The sequence below is a fragment of the Gasterosteus aculeatus genome, chromosome 4, assembly GCF_964276395.1.
Source record: "Gasterosteus aculeatus chromosome 4, fGasAcu3.hap1.1, whole genome shotgun sequence".
NCBI classification, from domain to species: Eukaryota; Metazoa; Chordata; class Actinopteri; order Perciformes; family Gasterosteidae; genus Gasterosteus; species Gasterosteus aculeatus.
The window spans coordinates 16888362-16908334 of record NC_135691.1 but is presented as its reverse complement, the minus strand read 5'-3'; the positions used below and the strand labels follow the sequence as shown (position 1 = coordinate 16908334).

General features: G+C 43.3%; 1 protein-coding gene across 1 annotated transcript in view; it reads left to right on the top strand.

Annotated features, from left to right (window-relative positions):
• aff2 (AF4/FMR2 family, member 2) overlaps positions 1–19973 on the top strand; it is a 118638-nt gene that overhangs the window by 59008 nt on the left and 39657 nt on the right. Inside the window, exons 5-9 of the mRNA XM_040174066.2 lie at positions 475–519; positions 3893–3979; positions 5356–5392; positions 7129–7189; positions 13489–13543. Of these exons, the coding sequence (XP_040030000.2) occupies positions 475–519; positions 3893–3979; positions 5356–5392; positions 7129–7189; positions 13489–13543 (285 nt within the window). The remainder of the gene's footprint in view (positions 1–474; positions 520–3892; positions 3980–5355; positions 5393–7128; positions 7190–13488; positions 13544–19973) is intronic.

Here is a 19973-nt window from a genome sequence, read left to right as displayed (position 1 = left end):
TACACAATTTAAAGCGCTCAGAGACGCACACTCAACCACTTACCAGGTGACGTCAGTGAATCCCTGAGGGTTCAGGAATCAGGGGGGGGGGGGGTTGGGATTGGGTCCATGAAGCTTTTGCATTATAAACTCAGCAACAACATTTTATCTCGACGCTGAAAGTCCAGGACACAATGACAACATACTAATACACACGCTGAGCGTTGTAACAGAAGGGAAGCTACAGCGTCCACGACGGAAGGCTGCAAATCCTTCAATCAGGTGTTGATTAACTAAAGGTTTTCTTGCCACCCCCCCCCCCCCCCCCCCCCTACCTCTACACACACACACACACTTGTAACTAATAGAAAACCTCTAATTATGACTGTTGCGTGGAATTTTTTTTATGTATTCCCACTCTGTTTCTGTTACATGTGACCCAATGGTGCTTTAAGTAGCTTTGACGTCTCTCTCTCTCTCTTTTGTTTTCTTCAGGTCAGCCTACCAAATGACTCCAGCTGTGTTGAAGAGATTTTGCGGGTATGTTGCTTACACACACACGCGCACACACACACACAGGGTAATTTCACTGATTATCAGCTGTTTTCTGTTTGCTCAAAGACCTTCGTCTCCCTCCAGAGAGTCTGATTTTAAGAGGAGAGGACAAGGGAGAGAAAAGAAAGAGGGATGTGTTGGCTCAGGTCAATGGTTATACAAGTTTTTGTTCAGGATGACCTCATGCAGGAGGTTTCATCTGCTTTTCTCTGTGTTGTTTCCCTTTTCCTGTCTGCATGTCATCAAAAGCAACACATTTCCTCGCTGTGCTCCTTAAGGCCGTTGTCAAAACAGATGTTTCTGACTGCCCCGTGGCAGGTTATCTCCCTATTGGTCTCCAATGGTTCCCTTGCTGTTGTGTTGGGGAGGGGGGGTGGCGGGGTCGGCGGGGATAGGGGCTCTATAAGGGTTTTTGGGCATACTCCCACCAGCGGACAGAGAGCGCTCGGCGGAAAATGTGGCGTCCGTCCGTCCGCAACCCCAATGCCCCACCCCACCCCAGCCCAAGCTGTAAACCTGTAAACCTGTGAACCCGGAGGGAACACTGGTCTCCATCTGCTTTTAGCGCATCCCTCACTCTCTTCCCCTCTTCTTCATCTCTGTGTCACTCAGCGCTCTCTCCCGTTCACAAATCGATGCGCTGGCCAACAGGCTGTGTGACAGATCGTTCTCTGTGAGCTGCATGAAAAGCCTTTGTCAATAACATCGTTGCCCCATTGAATTCAGGGACACGTTTTTATGTTGCTGTGTCAAGTGGAAAGATTGGGGGAGTTCAGAACGTGAGGTGAGGTGAATCGGGCAGAGGCCTGCGGTCTAACCTCCCCGCGAGGGCACAGCTACAAGTCGGTTGTGACAGAAACATTGTTGTTTTGGAGGTTTTCACTATTCAAGGTAGCAGCGCGTCAATATCAGATATCACACATTGTGTACTGAAGGACTTCAAAGCTTTGAAAGACTGCAGAGACCATTTACACGGCAGAATGATACCAGGGACCAAATATGTCCTCCCATAGATGAATTCACCCATTCTTATTGTAAGCATATGGTATGGTAACTATATACACAGGTAGCATTATCAAAATATCTTCTTCTTCTTTAAATTGATTTCAATTGCAGATCCTAGCTGATCCATACTCGCAAATAAAGATGCATTTGATGAATGAATAAAGCAGCTAATCTACAAGGCTCCAGAATGTTTGGTGCTGGGCCGCGGATATTATACCACTGGTTGCAAAAGGGCGGAAAGTTTCCGGTAAATTGCCACAAACTTTCTGGAAAGTTTTCCATGGGAAGGAAGATGGAATACACTATTTTTTTCAACATTCAGGTTGCTGTTCGATGAAATAATAAAGTTCTACTCACAAATGGATTAAGTAAGTAAAAGTTGTATCAAAAGGTTTACATGGATGTCTCTTCATGACAAAACAAAATGTCGTTTTATCATATATGACAAAGTAAATGCAGTTCCGGGGGGGCGGGGGGGGGGGTCCAGTTTATTCCTGTTAAGTCCTGTATATTCCCATTGAAAGTTTACAAATTGGAATATATCCAGAAATTTGCAACCCTATTGATGTTTACCATTACGTCCTGAAGAGAGGAGCAATAATCAAGGCTGTGGTTAAAAGGTCAGTTCAACCATTTCTTTAGTGCTGCATGAGAGAGTCATAATTCCATGAATCATGAAAAGAAAGAAGAAAAACCCACAAGATGAATTTCTTGGATGATTTCTTCAACAAAAAAAAGCACAAGCTGTACTTCTTCTCTGAGTCAAAGTTTCACAGAGTTCTGTTATGTGACTTCTAGTCTGAGGATTTAGTATTAATTACAGCAGCCCTCCCCAAACAGGGGGGCGCGCCCCTGAGGCTGGCGCAGTGGCATTACAGGGGGGGGCGCAACTTCATCGCCAACTCACAGACACACACACACAGTTGGGAACCCCTGGTTTACACAATCCGGTATCTGCAAACACTTTATTTGGGCCAAAGTTTTTAAAATTGAATGAGGCATAAAATGCTAACGACGATAGACACATTTAGGTATTTTTGATGAAATATCCAAATGTCATAATTTGATTTGGTGGCTCTTTCTGATTGAGGAGATGTATTTGGGACATTCTTTAAGTACAACACATGCTGTGCGATCTGGCCTGCGGGTTCAGGAAACACAACCATTTGTTTTGCTTCACGTCAGTAACGGCAAAGTCACTAACTAATCGAAAGCCACGGCGAATATTACTTTTAGGGGTTTAGTCAGTAGTCAGTTATATGACGTTTGGACTAGAGGGCTGCGTCAGAGGTAAGATAGATCCGTTGTGTGAGGACAGCAGAGAGAACATCTGCTCACACACTCAACGGGACTTAGAAGTGAATACATTCTGCATTGAGCTGGAATAGAGAGATGATGGATGGCACGACTTAATAGATAAGAAGTGGGAAACCACAGATACATGTAGATCTGTGCGTGTGTGTTAGAGAGAGAGATAGGGTGACTGAGTGGATTACACACAATGTCAGTATCAACGCATTCACAGACACACACAAACAATGATTGAGACACACGCACAGTGTCAGGAGTGCCGTCAAGAGGAACTCTTCTAGTAGGTCCCACGATGATGTCAGAAAAGAGTTGCCTGGCAACGCACCGAGTGTCGTCAGGGATGGGTGCGTAGCAATGTCGGTAAAAAAAAACATGCCAATGGAGGCGTATTCGAGTACTGAGCTGACTTACACACAAACACACACACACACAAAACATCTGAGTCATCTGAGGAACATGAGTCATCTCCACCTGGAGGGGGTGGGGGGTGCAGGCGTACATGGGTAAATTGTGACGTCAGTTCAGTGACCTTTCGGTGCCAGATGGGACTTTGCTGTCCTGCAAAAAGAAGTGTACTGAATAAATATGGATATTTAACGGGCTTTGGTGTGGGAGAAGATTTCCCCAGTGACTAGTGGGCCACCAAGCAGGCGCACGCACACGTGCTTAGCTCGTTAAGGAAGCTTCTACACATTGAGACTTGGAATTGAACCGAGAAGAGCGTGCGATTAGAATAATTGAAACGGCATCCTGCTGTTGTGGCTCTCAGCTGCAACCAACTGGACTCAGTTTCTTTTCTTTCTTTTTGTGGTAAATTCAACAACTCTGAACTCAGCTGTCTCTCAGCCTGCTGATGTTCACTGGCCCCCCCAATCGCACCATACGCTCTATTTAAGTCCAATGCTTCATCAGGGCCTCGATCGAACGCTGACTCTGCTGCATCAAGCAGCACATTTAGTTTGGACCGGTGCCAGAAAATGCTTAGTTGTCACATAATGATGTGTAGTAGATAATGTGGTACAAATGTGTGTGTCTGTCGTAGGAGATGACCCATTCCTGGCCTCCTCCCCTCACAGCGATACACACACCCGGGAAGGCCGACCAGACCAAGTTCCCCATCCCGAACAAGGTGAGTACCAGCTCCCTCCTCTCGCGTATGCTTCGAGTGTTGTTATCATCTGCTGCGGCTGCGGACTTTTCCTTTGTTTGTGTGAGTTGATGAAACAAGAAAACAAAATAGACTAACAAGAGTTCAGAAAGTCTCTGTGAAAGTTACTGTGTTTTGTCACAGAGGATCCTCGTTCTGTTAATTAGGTCTGAAGTGTTTGCCTCATTCCGGCATGCAAGTGAGCACCAATGAAATAACAGCGTTAATGATGCATTGAAGTCTCTAGCTGCAGATGTTCATCTTAAATAAAGCTTCCAACAGGAAGAGCTCAAGTGCTATAAACTGCCCAAAAGTCCACTCATTAATGAACAATATGAACTAACATTTAACGATTTGTTAACATTTTTATAAAAGTGTATATCTACAAATGACATACTGACTGAAACGTGTGTCCCTTAATAATAATGACTTGTTTTACTGTATAATATACGACACGCATTAATTATCCTTAGCTGGACCGATTATTCACAATCGGCCAACTGCAAAGTTCCTAAATGTAGTGCTTCAAGCTGCTTTACAAAACGTAGACTTGCCGTAGACCAGCCATGGACTAATACGGATGAGCCGTAGACCAGCCGTAGACCAGCCTAACCATCCACTGTTCACTGGAATCTCTAGTGTTCTAACTAGGCTAACCACAAACATGCTAACCAGAACATGCTAGCGCTCATTAGTCATAATAACGCCAACGAGAGGGCAAACAAAAGCAGCTGGCTCCTTAGCTTATTAGCTTGGACGCTAAAGGGCAAAAAAAAAAGATGCCTCATTTGAGAGGCTGTTAAAAAAATGGATAGAGAAACATGGCTAAAAGCTATAGAGCATCCTGTATTCAGTTTTTAGTTGCTGTTTTCTTCTTTCCTGAGAACACAACAACGGTAATCCACAAAGACAGAGGCCGAGTAAAAGCTGCGACTAAAGGATTTCCAGATGTGCGCTTTACGACGCCTCGTAACGTAAACTGTGGGAGTATTTGTCACATGAAGAAAAACGACATGAACATTATAGTCAACACTGATATTCTGCCTGGGACAGCAGGTGTTCCCCACCGCCGAACACCTCCATGAATCATTTTTTAACGTCAGATAGTGGCAACGTCAATGCGAGTGGCAATGTCGCCACAGTAAATTGGAGCCGCTAGTTAATGAATTAGGGAAAAGACTTCTCAGCCCCCGGCGTCACGCTAATCCTGCCGGAGAGGTATCTGAGAGTGAGGTGGAGGCGAGAGGGTCTGAATGCCGTGTAATGGCCTTGTTGTACTGCTGTGAAATCAATAATGACATCTGTTGGTTAATTCATTCAACTCATCGCCCTCTCCCTCTCTCCCTCTTTCTCTCTAGGAGTCACAGCATGGGACTTCAGGCTACAATACCCAGAGTAAGTTTTGCCAGCATCCAAACACACACACACACACACACACACACACACTGTGGCTCCGTGGTAATTAACAACAAAGGGGCCGTAAAGGCAACACCACCCAGAAGAAACAGCAGCTTGGTGTTGGAATGAAGCCACAGGAACGTGCCGGTTTACAGAGGCCTTGCTTTTATCTTTCTGTGTTCATCGCAACTAATAACCACACCAACATGGCCGTACACAAGGATTATAATATGTGTGTCCTGAATGCACCGGACTGCCTTGTGCCACCATTGATGGTGAAATTACATATTCAGACATACTCATTTGCTCACATTGAAGTGGTGAGTGCAGCTCATCAGGTGCTTCAACCCACAGTAACGACGCGTGAAATGTTGGATTCAATTTTCTCTCACAACATGTGATGGGTTGAATTAATCTAATCGCACAGAGATGCCAGTGCGCTCCCGACCAATTGATGGTTCTAGCATATATCAAAGGATTACTTACAATTGGATGGCAACAATTAACACATGATCCACATCTCGGTAATCCAATCATCACAGTAATGCAAGGTGCAATTGCATCGTTCTAGGAAAGTGATTTTAAAAATGAGAGGAGCTGCTCGTGGCACTGCCAACCTAGAATTCATTTACACTTCATCACCAACCCACTCACACAGGCACACGCACATACCTCTAAAACAATATGAAATAAATACGACTGGAAACCAGTTCTAAAGAAAGGGTCCTAAATCATATGGTTGCACCTGAGAAGAGAGAGAGAGATGAGTGTGTTCCAGCTGTAACAAGCAAACACAACGACCTAATAATAATATAATATAATATAATATAATGAACTGAAGTGGAAAAGTATGTACTTATTTTACAAATATTGAAATTGTATATAATATATATTTCTAAACTATATAAAAGTTTATACAAGTTCAGTCAAACATTTGGACACATTGTCTCATTCTATTAAATGATAAAGTGTGTCCAAACCTTTGAGCTGTAATGCAATTAATTCAAATCCTCAAATCAAGGCGAGATAAAAACTGTCAGGGTCGCTTTAAATACCCAACTGAATACAACATTTCATCACATTGAAGCAGCTATAAATCCAATATCTGATGATTGATTTCCATCATTGCCTACAATTCTCTAATACAGCAAGAGCCACATGAGTGTTAGCTACTTTAACATAAATATACATAAACAAAAAGCGGAGCGAAATCCAGATCAGTGGAATCTCTTTGGTCTCTTGATGTGCATCATCACATCAGCCAATACGATGGTACATTACAGCCGCTCTGACTCCCGGGCATCAGATCATCAAAAGCTCTGCAAAACTGCTGCTCTCGTGTTAACCCTCCTCCCGTAGTGTTGGGAGATCTTGGTGATGTATATAAAGATGAAATATTTTCCCACTGGCGGGTTCCCTCCTCTCTGATTTACCAATGGAAGAAACACTGACTAGAATGTGAAATGCGGTGAATGGGGTTCTGCTCTAAAAGAATCTATTTAAAAAAAAGAAAAAAGTGTTTCCTTGTTATTGTCAGGCACTGCATTTAAGTTTGGATTTCATTCATCGTGTTACCTAAAGCAAAAACGCACAACCACTCTAATGAAATAACATTGCAGAATGTTTTTTTTTCAGAGTGACAACTATTTGAGTCTGCCTCCTTGTCAAAAACTAATCAACACGCAAAGCGAGAGCAATGCAAAACAGTTATTCCTGAACGTCTTCTGTTGCAGAGCGATGTTCTATATCGGGTAACAAGCCTGCTGCGAAACCACCGACCGCACCACAGAAGTCGTGAGTATCTCCCCCTCAACCACACACACACACACACACACACACATACATGAACGGAGGAGTCTTGACCCGCCACTGCTGCTTATGCCTCAAGGTTTTGTTTTGTTGCCTCAAATTAAGCTTGACTCTGGGATGAAATGTACTGCTTGTAGGAGGAGGAGAGGAAGAAGAAAAAAAGAGAGATTACAACATCTCTGGCTGCAGCCCTCTTCGCTTCATTCACAGCTGGATTCGTGGCGGAGTCAGATTGGAGTTACTTGTAAATCCTTTCGCAGATCAACCGTTTTGTTTTGGAAACTGACCGTTCGTTAAACCCTTTCCCCGAAATAGTCATTACCAATCCTAGATTAGAGACTGTAGCTACACATGCACAGCCTTCACCCTTTCCAAAATGAGCAGCTTAAATGGAAAAGGAATGGTTGTTAGCAGGTCCATCTAACCAGCTATACGATGTACAGATGTTTTCATGGGAGGAAAAAAGGAACACATTGCCTCGTCGCTCTTGTCAATTTTGGAGCTTGAATTCATGGAAGCAAACATTTGCAGCCGTTTTTTATCTTCTGATCTGCTGGACATTGAGTTTTCTTCACCACGATCAGTTGAGGGAGAGGATATGCTTGCTGAAAGATATCAGATATAAGATGATGCATCTGACACAGCATTTACGCCTTAGCTGCTTCAATTGAACTCGGACTCAATGAATCTCAACTATACGAGTTTGCTCCATGAAATTGATCTATTAATTAAATGAGAACTTCTCTTTGGATTTTGCTGATTCTTGCAAATATGAAAAAACTAAGAGACTGTGTCATACTTTTGAGATTTTGATCTCATTAATTCAGAAAGAAATGGGGCGGATATTTGTTATCAACTGAATGTGTTACGCTTCGGGTAGTTTTGAACTTCAGGAACCTCGGCCTAATTTCTTGCACTACTTAGTGTCCCGATTAGTCATCTTAAAAGCATCTTCAAGGTAAAACACACTGCTTACTAAATGATTTAGTGCGTAAGAATGTTATGGGAGAATGAAATAAGTGAGTCAGATTATTCTTTTTCCCTCCACCAACTATGCTGCTTGTTCACCACCATGTTACCACACGTTTCATGAGCTGGAGAGGAAGCCTTTTTTTCTGGGATAAAACTTTGAGGCTTTGGCCTTTTGCTTTTGGTTTACCAAAAAAATGAAAATCGTTTGTCATTGAAGCCAGAAAAATAGGCTGGATAATTAGCAACTAAGAATAGATAGCCGGTCTTGTTGTTTAGAGAACGGTTATAGCTGGGGAGTTCACAAGTACCGTTGAAGAATGTTTAGCAACAGTAGCCGAGCTCAGGTTGGTTGGGCTTAGCAAACAGTCAATGATCCATTCCACCGGGAATAAATTTGCATCCAAAGCAGAGAAAATGTTCCTATTCGTGGTATCGGAGTATTACCTAAATCCACTAATTTGTTTTCGCTTCCCTTTCAAATCGTTTTACTTCATCTTGATTAATTCCTTTCTTCATCCGCGGAAGAGGATCTTTGCTCTTCCAGCTATCATATTAAATGAGTTTTCGAGTGCTCTGTGCAATGCATTATTTATGCATTTGATAAAAGCTAATTAAAAAAAAAATGAGATCAAGATAATGTGGCAAGCGCATGTCAAAACGAGGCTGGTAGAAATGAAAAAGACTCGATGGCCGAAAGATGATGCAAAAAACCTGCAAGTTAAGAAACAAGTCAGCACGCTCTGTAGTTGACAGGAGGTCAGCATGTAAACTCTCATTTCCTCCTCTTGGGTATGTAGTTACATAGTTAATTATATCTCCATTAGGATGATGTCTGCTGGAGCTGCAGTGCTTTCTGGGGCTTCTTACACTTACACCTCAAAATCCATTAAGCTCTTTCTTTTGATTACCATTGTTTGCCCCAAGGTGTGAATCCTCCCCATGTTGTATTCCAGCACAAAACCGCATTGTTTATTTGGGTGAAATCATTGTTATTGGTTAAAAACAATGTCTAGTTTACTGCAGCCGTTATTTACTATAAGCTATTTACTGCTGTTTACTGGGAAGCTCAAACGGCGCAAAATGTTGGGGATAATGAAGAGGCCGACCTCGTCTTCCTCAAGAGTAATAATGCTGTTGAGGCTAATTGCCGTATTCTTAGCTGGACGTTTACAATGTCCGACCATTACTGCACACTGATCCCACAGTAATCCCTGCAAATGGGCTGAGTACCTTAATGCCACATGGGGAGCAGGAGCTTTCTTTATTGTTCTTCCTCAGAGCAGAGAGTACTGTCCCCTCGTCCTAGTAGTAGACCCTTGTGTTGACTCAGCCTGTGTGCACCAGGAGAGGAGGACAGGGTGCGGCCGGTGTCACTGTGATGCTGTTGCACTTTAGTGGCACAAGTATGAGTGTCATTACACTTCTTGTTTACATTTATCTATATGTAAGGACACATTATATTTGTTTGTTCCTGGATGGTCAGGGTTGGTTGACCCTTCACCTCACCCCCTTACCTCAAACCCGATGACTGTCTGTTCCTCATTGGCCCAGTTGCTCTGTATCTTTAGCTTCACGTGGCTTTGACTGCGTTCTGGTCAGAGACAAGAGAGAGAAGTGAATGAAGGGAGTCAGGGACAAATATAGTTTGGATTGCCGCTCCACCTCTATCTATTATAGTTAATGTAGCTACAAGTAGCAAAGTTCACCAGTGCTGCTCTGTTGCCCTCTGATATAGTCACGGGCAGCTCAAAGATCTGCGAGGCTGAGCCCCCCTGCTCGTATAAGAATGTCTCCAGGTGGATGGCTTCTTCGTCCTCGTTGGTCATTCCCTGCAAGAGACAGAAAAAAAGAAGAGTTGAGCTTTTTTTTTGATGGAACAACCCCAAAGAGTAGGCGGGACGCGTCAAGGAAAAACGTCGGACTTACATAGATGGAGAACTCTTTCGGCGCACTGGTTATTTCTCCAGTGAGAGACTGTTGCTTTGTGACGTGTCCGAGTGTGACGTGCGTGATCGTGACGGTGTGCGACAAGGAGACGACGTGTCTCCCTGGGGCCCTGCGAAGCGCCAGCACTCTGAAGGAAGCGACCCCGAATGATCCTGAGGAGAGACAAAGTCACGTTGGTGTTCACAGGTGATCCACCACAACCGCCGTCTACATGTTCCTCCATGTGAGATACCATGAAGGTTAAAAAGTGGAATTACAAGACATTCCTACCTGGATTAGTTTCTGGTGGTCTTTGGATGTGATGAACCAAGAGAGCAGCTTATCCAGCATTTTTTCTTTCATGCTGGTCCGGTATGTGTCTGAGGAGAGCCGCTGTAGAACTCTGGCTCCTGCAAATAAGGGACACAAATACAAAGTTAGAAAACGACCTCCGAAACCAGTTCCACAACCTGTGCGACCTGATTAGACGGTGATGATGATGATGATGATGATGATGATGAAGGCAATGGCGAGGACTCACCCTGCGACTCTTGGCCAAAGTTTTTCATGGTGTCCGCGACGGGGCTGAAGGAGCTCATCCGCTGTGCGAGCATCTTTATCTGGTGCTGGGCGCCCCGGAGCTGAATGCTGAGGCGTGCGAACTGCGTCACTCCTGATGGGACACAAAGAGGGACATTGACAAAAGTCAGTTTGACGTGACGAACACAAGGAAAGCAGCCGTCCCAGGACGTACATGTGTAATAGAAATAACTGAGGCAAAGACTCACCACAAGCAAACAGAAGACTTTCCTGGTTCTTTTTTTCTTGTAATTAGGCTCCTCGACAGTCGGAAGGAGGGGGCAAGATCCATCCTCGCTGCAAAGGGAGGCTTTCTAGAGACGAGCGGCGCTTCTTCAGCATGGCTGGAAAAAGTTTGAAACACAAAGGGCCGAATCATCAGCAACACACGTACAAATACAAACACTTGTTTTGTGTTGTCACGATGAACAATATAGTAAAAAAATTAATGACAGCTAAGAAATACAATAAAGAGCATATGGACATTTTCCCTCCTTCTCATCAGTGAGCCAATACACACCTATAAGGTGCATTAAACTATACAACATTAAAAAGTGAAATTGGATTAAGGTAGTAAGGCTTGAAGCGCTTCAGTCTAAACTTTTAAGATGAATTGTTAAATGTCTGCAGCGTTGCTGGTAACTCACTTGTTTGTTTCTGTGGTGGAAAAGAAGAATCTGTAGAAAGCGCAAGCTTGGATGAGTCTGGCTGGTGCGATCGGTTGACTGAGCTGAAATGATTCCTGAGTCCTGTGAGCGATTGCTTTTATATGCATGAAGGATTCCATCAGAGAATCTGAGAGAATTCTACCGTTATTCTACAGAACATTCCACAATTCCATTTGCTAATTGGGTTTAGAATACAGGAAAATGGCTTCTCCCAATTGACATAATTGAATGTATGACCTCCTGAGACTTTATCAATAAAGTTTTAACACTTTTATTACTTACCCAGTGATTCCTGAATTGCTGAAAATTAATAGATTTTGTGAAAACGTTTATACAAGAAAGTTTATAATTCACCAAATATGCAGACTGTTGGAGTTTGTCAATATTACTATAAATGACAACTCAATGGATATTTTATTTAGTGGCCAAAAATGAAAATAATTCACACAAATATCTCATTTAATGTTGAAAAGTACATATTTTAAACAGGATCCTTTTCACATAATAGCATAAAATATGAGAAGTGTTAAAGTCTATGACTTTTTACAACAGCAATGCTTCAATCAGTCTCACACTCTCAATGACTTCTTTTGACATCCTTTATTAAACTTTTTTCCAAACACGATGCTGTGCAATTTTTGAATTTTTGAAGTGTTTCTCTCTATTTTTTTGTGTTTGTGTAAACACATGGTTATATGTAAATTGTTAAAACCTAATATTTGACCTTAGCACACTTTGGCGGGTGGAATATTTTGTACCTCTGTCTATTATTTTTTTGTCTTGTAACGGAAAGGTTTTGTGTTTAGTGTGTAAGATAGTATGTCCCTCCAGTGTTGCCGTAGAGAGAAACTTAAATAGGTTATTGGGCCTTGCTAGCGCTTTATTTTAAGATATAAAGACTCCATTTCATGAGGGCAATTAAGAGCCTTGTAGAAATGTGATGCTGTGCTTTCCGAGCTCTGCGTGTCACGGATGCTTTAGTCCATAACTCATTTGTACGCGACTGCGTCCTCATAGATGCTTCCACTCTTTCTCTTTCTTGTTTTATTCCTCTCCCCCCTCTTCTGTCCCTCTCCCTCTTTCTCCCTGTATTCAGTCTCCCTCTTGCTCTCTTTCTTTTGCATCTGCGTCATTATCATCTCCATCTCACTCGCTATCTCCTTCTGTGCATCTGCCCCTTCTTATGAAATAAAACACAAATCCATTATTCATTCATTCAAACATATCTATCATCGCCCCGCGTGCTGCACCGTGCCCCTTATCAGCAAAGCTTTTTCTTATTGTCCCTCAGTTATTCACAACTCGTACGGTCCCCTCTGAAAACACCTCAACACTGGGGAGTGGTTTCTTTTTATTTTTTGGGGGTATTTTTCTTTTTTTTTGCGGAGCAAGCATTGACAAGAGTGGTTCGTGAGGCAGTAAAAAATCCCTTTGGGGGATTCTCCTGTCATAACAATAGCAGTGGCAGCTTAAAAACAACCAGAGTTTGTGTGGAAGGTTTATATAAAGCAATAAAACATGGGAGCCTGCCGATGCACAGCACATAAATACTGAATAATTTGTGCGTCAAGGAGCAGGTGATGCTCACAGGAGGAGGGGGGGTCATGTTATCGACTGGGTCTTGTTTATCTGTTTCATAGCCCGCGTCCGTCTACATGGTTACAATTTTCATGCCTGACGCGGGGAGAATAAAACAAGCGCCACTAATAAAGGTAAACGGGGCATTAAGCTGCTCCTTTATCTTACTGGAAGCTTTACCCCTACGTGTGCGACCCTGACAGGGGGAACGATTCCCAGCTCCCCAGCGTCCTCTTTGTGTCCAAGGAATTCTTGGCCGCAGGTCAGCGGTTGTCAGACAGAAAGTTTCCAGGTGAAAAAACAATCTGGCTCCCCTCTCCGAGCTCCAAAAAGCCAAACATCTGGTGGGCTTTTAACACACCGTCCACTTCCTCATTCCCCAACACGGAGCAGCGCTGCCTTCGCTGTGCGTTTCACCCCAGATCGCCAGAGAGGTCCTTCAAAGGGAGTCTCCGATCCCGACTCGTCCCTGTATCTGGCCTAACACAAGCAGACAGCGGGGGGGGGGGGGGGGGGGTTCAGGGCAGCAGTAATGCTTGTGTCCCTTTTGTCTGGTTGCAGGATGTTGGAGGATGACCTGAAGATCAGCAGCGACGAGGAAGAGGCCGAGCAGCAGGTGAGCGCCTACCCCACCGCCCCCCCCACCCCCCCCCGCTCATTCATTCCTCTGAGGGTATCATCCATCTCCTCCTCCGGCCTCTCAGGCGTTCAACTCCATTACATTAGGTTCATCTTCATACGCGTGACATTTACGGATCGCTCGTCCGTCCAGGAACCAGCTCAGGCCTCATCAGTCGATCCGTGCGGCTGGGGACCGGCGGGTGTTTCACCATTTCAGTCACCGGCCAACCAACTCGTATTTTCCTACTTATTACTTTCTATATCGGAGTGTCCTATTAGTCGAAAATACGGATGTATTGTGTTGCATGTTTTTTTTGCCAAATGGCATGAGAGAAAAAAAATAATTTGTCTTAAATATGGGATGAATTCTGAAGGTGCCCAATTACAATTACAACGGCACCATGAGCTTAAAGACTCAAGCAGCTCAAGGTTATATTCCATTTAAAGTGTGGCTTCAACCTGTGTGACTTTGTAAGGGTCAAGGGTCAACACGTAGAATGTGAATATTTTTAAAAAGACAAAATAGCCGATCGATCATTTAGTAATCTCTCCCCACACATAAGAAAGTGTGAGCACATTAACCTTCACCTCCCAAGACCTCAACGTGTGGACAGATAGGGGTTCCACAGCTCCATATGTATAGAATAGTACAAACAATCAAAAGGAGACTCTCACTCACACACACACACACACACACACACACATATATATATATATATACAGTACCTGCACCAAAAAAACTGTAGTTGCACGTTGCTCTCTTGTTTTCTTCCACATGGATGATTTCAAACGCAGATGTATGTACAGAGACTCGTTAAAGATCCTCTGTGGTCTCCAAATGCCAGCAACAGCTTGAATTCCTCTTTCCTACCTTCAAACTACCCATGAATAAAACAAACTATCTTACCAGGCTGCCAGTTTACACTAGTTGGTCCAAGTCTACACGCAGTGATCAAAGCAATGCTTCCCCATAAATGAGTAATTGTACAATGTTCCCCCTTTGTAAAGTAAATCTCGTAAGGGCGGCCCTTGAAAGTTGACCAGTGCCCCACGATTCCACCAAACAAATGGGATCAGAAAAGGGCAAAGTGAGAGTTGTTCATTCTTCCAATACACAAAATATGCAATCCCTGCGGCAGATCAGGGGGGGGAGGGGGGCGTAGATGAATGCAGGGGTGGGGATTTGATTCCCAGTGTAAACAACAGGCGAAGCACGTGAGCGTATTGATCAGGCCAATTAAACAATTATAAAGACGTCCCATCTACACGGACGCCTGTCAGTTACTGACAGTGGATTCAGCTCAGTGGAAGTGGAGGATATAAAAGGAAGCTTTTATCAGGGGAGCTGCCGACATGCGGCCCAGTGGAGCGGTACAAGCAAACATGACACATACATAAGGGCTTCTTCCCTCGTGAATTATTTAGATATATTTATACTTTTTTATTAACTATAAAATATATTTTTTAATGGTATTGGTCAATACAAGCAACTGCTGCACCGACCCAAATGCTGAAGAATAAAACAAGACGGCGGCGGCCAAAATGTGAAATTTGAGGATTTCAAAACATTACTGGATCTTCCGTTTATTGTACCCAGTATATGTTTGATACTGATACCTTGGAGGGGGGTAATTTGCATCCAGTGTTTGTTTTTTGTTTTTTAGCAAGAAACCTTTCTTATTTGTTTTTTGTCACTACAGGGTATTTTGCATAAGAGCGCTTTAGTAGTCCTGCTCCTCTTGACTCGTTTTTATGGTTTTGGAAATTGTCACGGTGGCCCCCCCTCTAATGGTTATCATCGTGCTCTAATGATGCCAAAGATGAGTTCAAAGCAGCCAGTGGGGGTCGTGCTGCTGCCCTCTACCCGACTGTGCGGACTGATCTGAGCGCTTATCAAAGAGTCCGCCAGATATTTTCTGTTAATGAAAAGATACACATTCCTCTCATAAGCCCTTTTTAGCTCTCCTTTTGATTGAATAATTACAATGATTGGTGGATATCATAATTATAGCTGATAGCGGGTCAGTTATTGTGGTTTTAGTTATTATAATCATGCTGAAAGTGGAACTGTTAATTACAGATGGAGTGTGGGTTACATGTGATTGCCCTCAGTATGAGGATGAATAGACAGGATGGATAGGAAACAGTTAATGACATTTCCTTTCTCCCTCTTTAAACACACAGTGACATGACAACTGTGTTCTTTTTCTTTTTTAAACACACACACTTTGGGGGCATTTGGGGAAATAATTGGGATGTCAGTATTTTTTTTGAATGGTTATATTTGTTGTGAGTATGTTGAAACGGAACGCATCAAAACAAATTCGACAAAGGCAACGCAGGTCGGATCCACTCCTTCTGTTGTTACCTTTCACAATAAAAGCCTGAGACATATTCACCAGGTAGCTGTTTGAGGCAACTCTAATTCAGCATTTTGCTAAAATAATACGTAATAAAATAGCTCCCAGTAGATCAGGATACACAGATGTTTACCTCAGACAGACTTGTAGACGCTGCTCTGTTTGAGTCTCTCTCGGTTGTAAACTCCCACAATGACATCGCTCTACTAGCGCCTTCAACAGTTTTTTATAGTGCTGACGGGTATGGCTCGTCGCAGGAAATCCTATATAATTGGATAAGTTATGTATAGGCTCTAGTGTTCAAGATAAATACTCAAAATATATAAATGTTTTACAGCGAGACAAACGAGAGACTTTGATATACAAAATAGGCCAACATATCAAGACAGGGTTAGAACTGCATCTTCTCCACCACACTCCCTATCTCTCTCTGACACAGGGACTGATCAACATAAACAGGAAAGAGCGAGAAAGAAGAGAAGAAGGTGATTGAGTTAGCGAGACAGAGAGGGAGAGAGAAAGACAAAGGGGAGACGAGACGGACCGGTAACAAAGCCGAAGAAAAGAAGAAGGGCGAATGAGAGAGAGGGAGAGAGAAAGAGCTAGAGATACGAAGTCAGTGGCATTTCCCTCTGCATGCTGTTAACAGGCTTATAGCAAATGAGTGCATGGTGTATTATCATGCTTTTATAGCCTGGAGGAAGACACAACACACACACTTAATGAAATCCACAAGCACATACAGTGTACTCAAGCCAGCTCACACTCACACGCATAAGTATAAACACGTGCAGACAGTCTCTCACACACACGCACACGCACACACACAGACGCACACTGTCATTAGTATGCTGTGGCTCGGTGCTGTGAGGCCAGCAGAGGAGTATGATGAATATGTTTTTGGCACAGAGTGAAGAGACGGAGGAGAGGGAGGGAATTGAAAGAAAGAGCAGAGGATGGAGGGATGAAAGAGCGATGGGAAGAGAGGACAGGAAAGGAGAGAGGGAAGGGAAGAGAGCGACGCTCCTAATGACTTTTAGAAACTGACGGGGGAAAAAAAGCAGCAACCCAATTACCGCAGCATGGCCGTGCTTTTGTCCCTCTATCTCCCCCTGCATTTCTCTCCTTTCTCTCTGCCAGCTCGCCGATGACAGATCACCTTGGCTGGAGCAAAGTCAGTCCCAGAAAGCTCTGTCTTCACATAAAAACACAGTCCCAGCTGGCAAAAGAATATATGTTTGGGGGCCGTGGTTAGGAATCATATTTAGAGGTATTTAGTTTGAGGCGGCGTGTTGCCGTGGATGGACTGCTGCATGACTTGATGCACCAGACTTAAGGAGATTCGGAGCAGAAGCGTGTGCGGCCTGAAGAACAATACACAGCTTTGCCAAAGAAAGAAACAGTTTGTGCTCACAACATTTAAACTCGTCAGAGTGAAAACATGAAAGTGTTACTGATAACAATAACGACGACTCAGCCGCCGTCAAAGGGTCCCAGCGGCATCGTGTGTCGGCACGCTCAGCCGCTATTGATGATGATTTTTTTGGGGGGGGGAGTCCCCGCTTTAACTAATCACCACAACGCAAAGGCGTGATCAATCAATCAATCAATCGCAAGAACACCTGTGACAGACAGACCTCCCCACTGCAGCCTTCAAAGCTGGAGGTGAGCAACATCAGAGAAACCAGAGTTTGCTAACGTTAAATTGTAAAAGGGAACCAACCGTTCCAATAAATGTAGCTAGCAGCGCTCGATTTAGCATCAACACTGGCAGCCCGTCAATTTCAGGCTTCTCTCCGAAGCCACTCCCCCAAAAGTACCGCGACACGGCTGTTGTTAGCATACATCGCGGTTATGCTAGCAGTATGTGGAAGACTAAAATGGGCTTATTAAAACTGCCTCAGAGACCAGATTCTTTTTCACTAATTAAATGAGAATTTAAACAAATATAACTATTATACAATTGGAAAGAAATGTAGCTTTATATCCATGTCTTCAGTAAATTCTTTTATGTACCTGCACCTCTTTTTAGTTATGGGCTCAATGCTTAAATTTCAATTATTCTGAATCATTTAATCTGCAAAGCACTTGTTTTTTTAAGCGTAAAAGATGCCGCTGAACAGTGCACAGCGTCTACTGCAGAATTTCGACTGAATGCATCCAGACAAAAAAATCGACCTTGAAACAGAGATGACTCCAGACAGATGGTCCACACAAACTGCAGCAAACAAGAGTGTGTGCGATCTACAGGGCAGCATCGATCAGTAAGTTCAAAAGGTCACCGTGGGAATGGAAGAGGTGAAAGTGACAAGGGCTTTAGGGCGCAAGAGTAAATAGAGAAATCTCATCTGGTTGACATGTGAGGGACATTCGCTCATTTGGTCCTTTACCTTCTGTGCAATGTAGGTATTACTGTGTAAAACGCTATCTGTCTTGTTGACACAGGAGGTACTCGGCTCGATGGCTGTGTGACTGTATCCTCTCATCAGATGTCAGTGGGAATGTGAAAGCCCTAAGAGGACCAGCCGACTGAAAGACACAAAATTCGGGCATATGGAGTCTCTTTGTTTTGCTCTCGTGAAGATCCGGTAGCTGCTACATTCTCTGCGGTGCAACCTCCGTGCAAGAGTTTCATCACATAATTGAAGATTTTAAGCCCGCCGTTCAGGTGTTTGAAAAAGCTTTATAAAGAGTCTCTCCCGCAAAGTAAAATGACGCCGCGCAGACGAGCGGAGAATTCATTGTTCAGCTGCAGCTGAAGGCGGCGCGCGGGCGTTTAAAGCCTTGTTCAACCGCATCGTCCCGGCCGCAGCGCTCAGTACTGTGAGGCCTCGGTGAAACGGATGCAATACTTACAGCAATGTTTTTAACGGAGGAGATTGAGCCTGTAAACACCGACAGGGTTGTTCTTTTTTATTTAAATCCAAGTAAAGCCACCGGGAAGCCAAGTATATTCACTCATAGATACGCTGAGCCCTGCGAGTCCCCCACAGCCAAAGATCTGAGGAGCTTTGTTGTTCTCGCCAGCAGCAACTCATCGATCTATCACAATCTCAACTGGTTCGGTTAATCACCTTATTCTTAGAGAGGGAAACAACTGCCAGAGGCGATGAAGGGTCCCCTTTTTGTTTAAGTAATTTGTTTTAAATGTTCCACTGGTCTGAAATAGCTGATATTTACACTGGACAAAAAGTTTTATTGTTTTTGTTTTGTCATCGTAATTGATGTAGTCATGTACGAAATTGACTCAGAGTTGACGGAAGGAGAACGAGAGGATGGGAGGGCTGGAAAAGCTTTACTGTCAAACTTAATCACCCCCGTTCTTCTGCTGAAAGGAGGAAAAGTGTGAATAGGAATAAAGGAGTGAACTGAGGCAGGGGTGAAGAGAGGGAGCAGGGAGCGAACAAGGGAAGGAGGGGAGAGAGGGTGTTTTTACTCATTTTAATGACAATTAAAACCCTTCTCGGCTCCTCTTTGAGTACAAGGAGGAGGAAGAAGAAGAGAGCAGATTGAGGGTCAGAAGAGTGGATGTTTAAGTGGCTAAAAGGGAGAAGGCTGGAAAGTGTCTTTGAGCTGTATCGATTGGTACGGTCTATAATTTATCCTCAAGCTTTTATTTCTTTCAAAGAACTTCACTAAACTTGTTTATGTATATAGATGTATAGCTCTATAACTATATATATCCGTGTGGATCAAGATTATATGATTGTAATGTACTACTATTGTTTGTCGTAGTAGTCTCAGGGCATAAATGATATTCCCTTTGAGGTACTTCACTCACCTTGTTTGTGTGTATTGATATAAATATAGATATCTATATACCCATGTAGATAAGACATATATTATTGAACTATCCATGCGGTTGTCAGTTTATTGTCAAGCCCAGCCTACTTTAAGACACCAACAAAACCTTCAATAGACAATATTTTCTCATATTAAAATATATTTTCAAGAGACTTTGCTTGTATTTATATTTATTATAATATGATTAAATTAAAAAAGTGACAAGTACAGTACAGTGATGCTAATACTGATTGTCCCATGTCACCAATGTCATTAAATTTA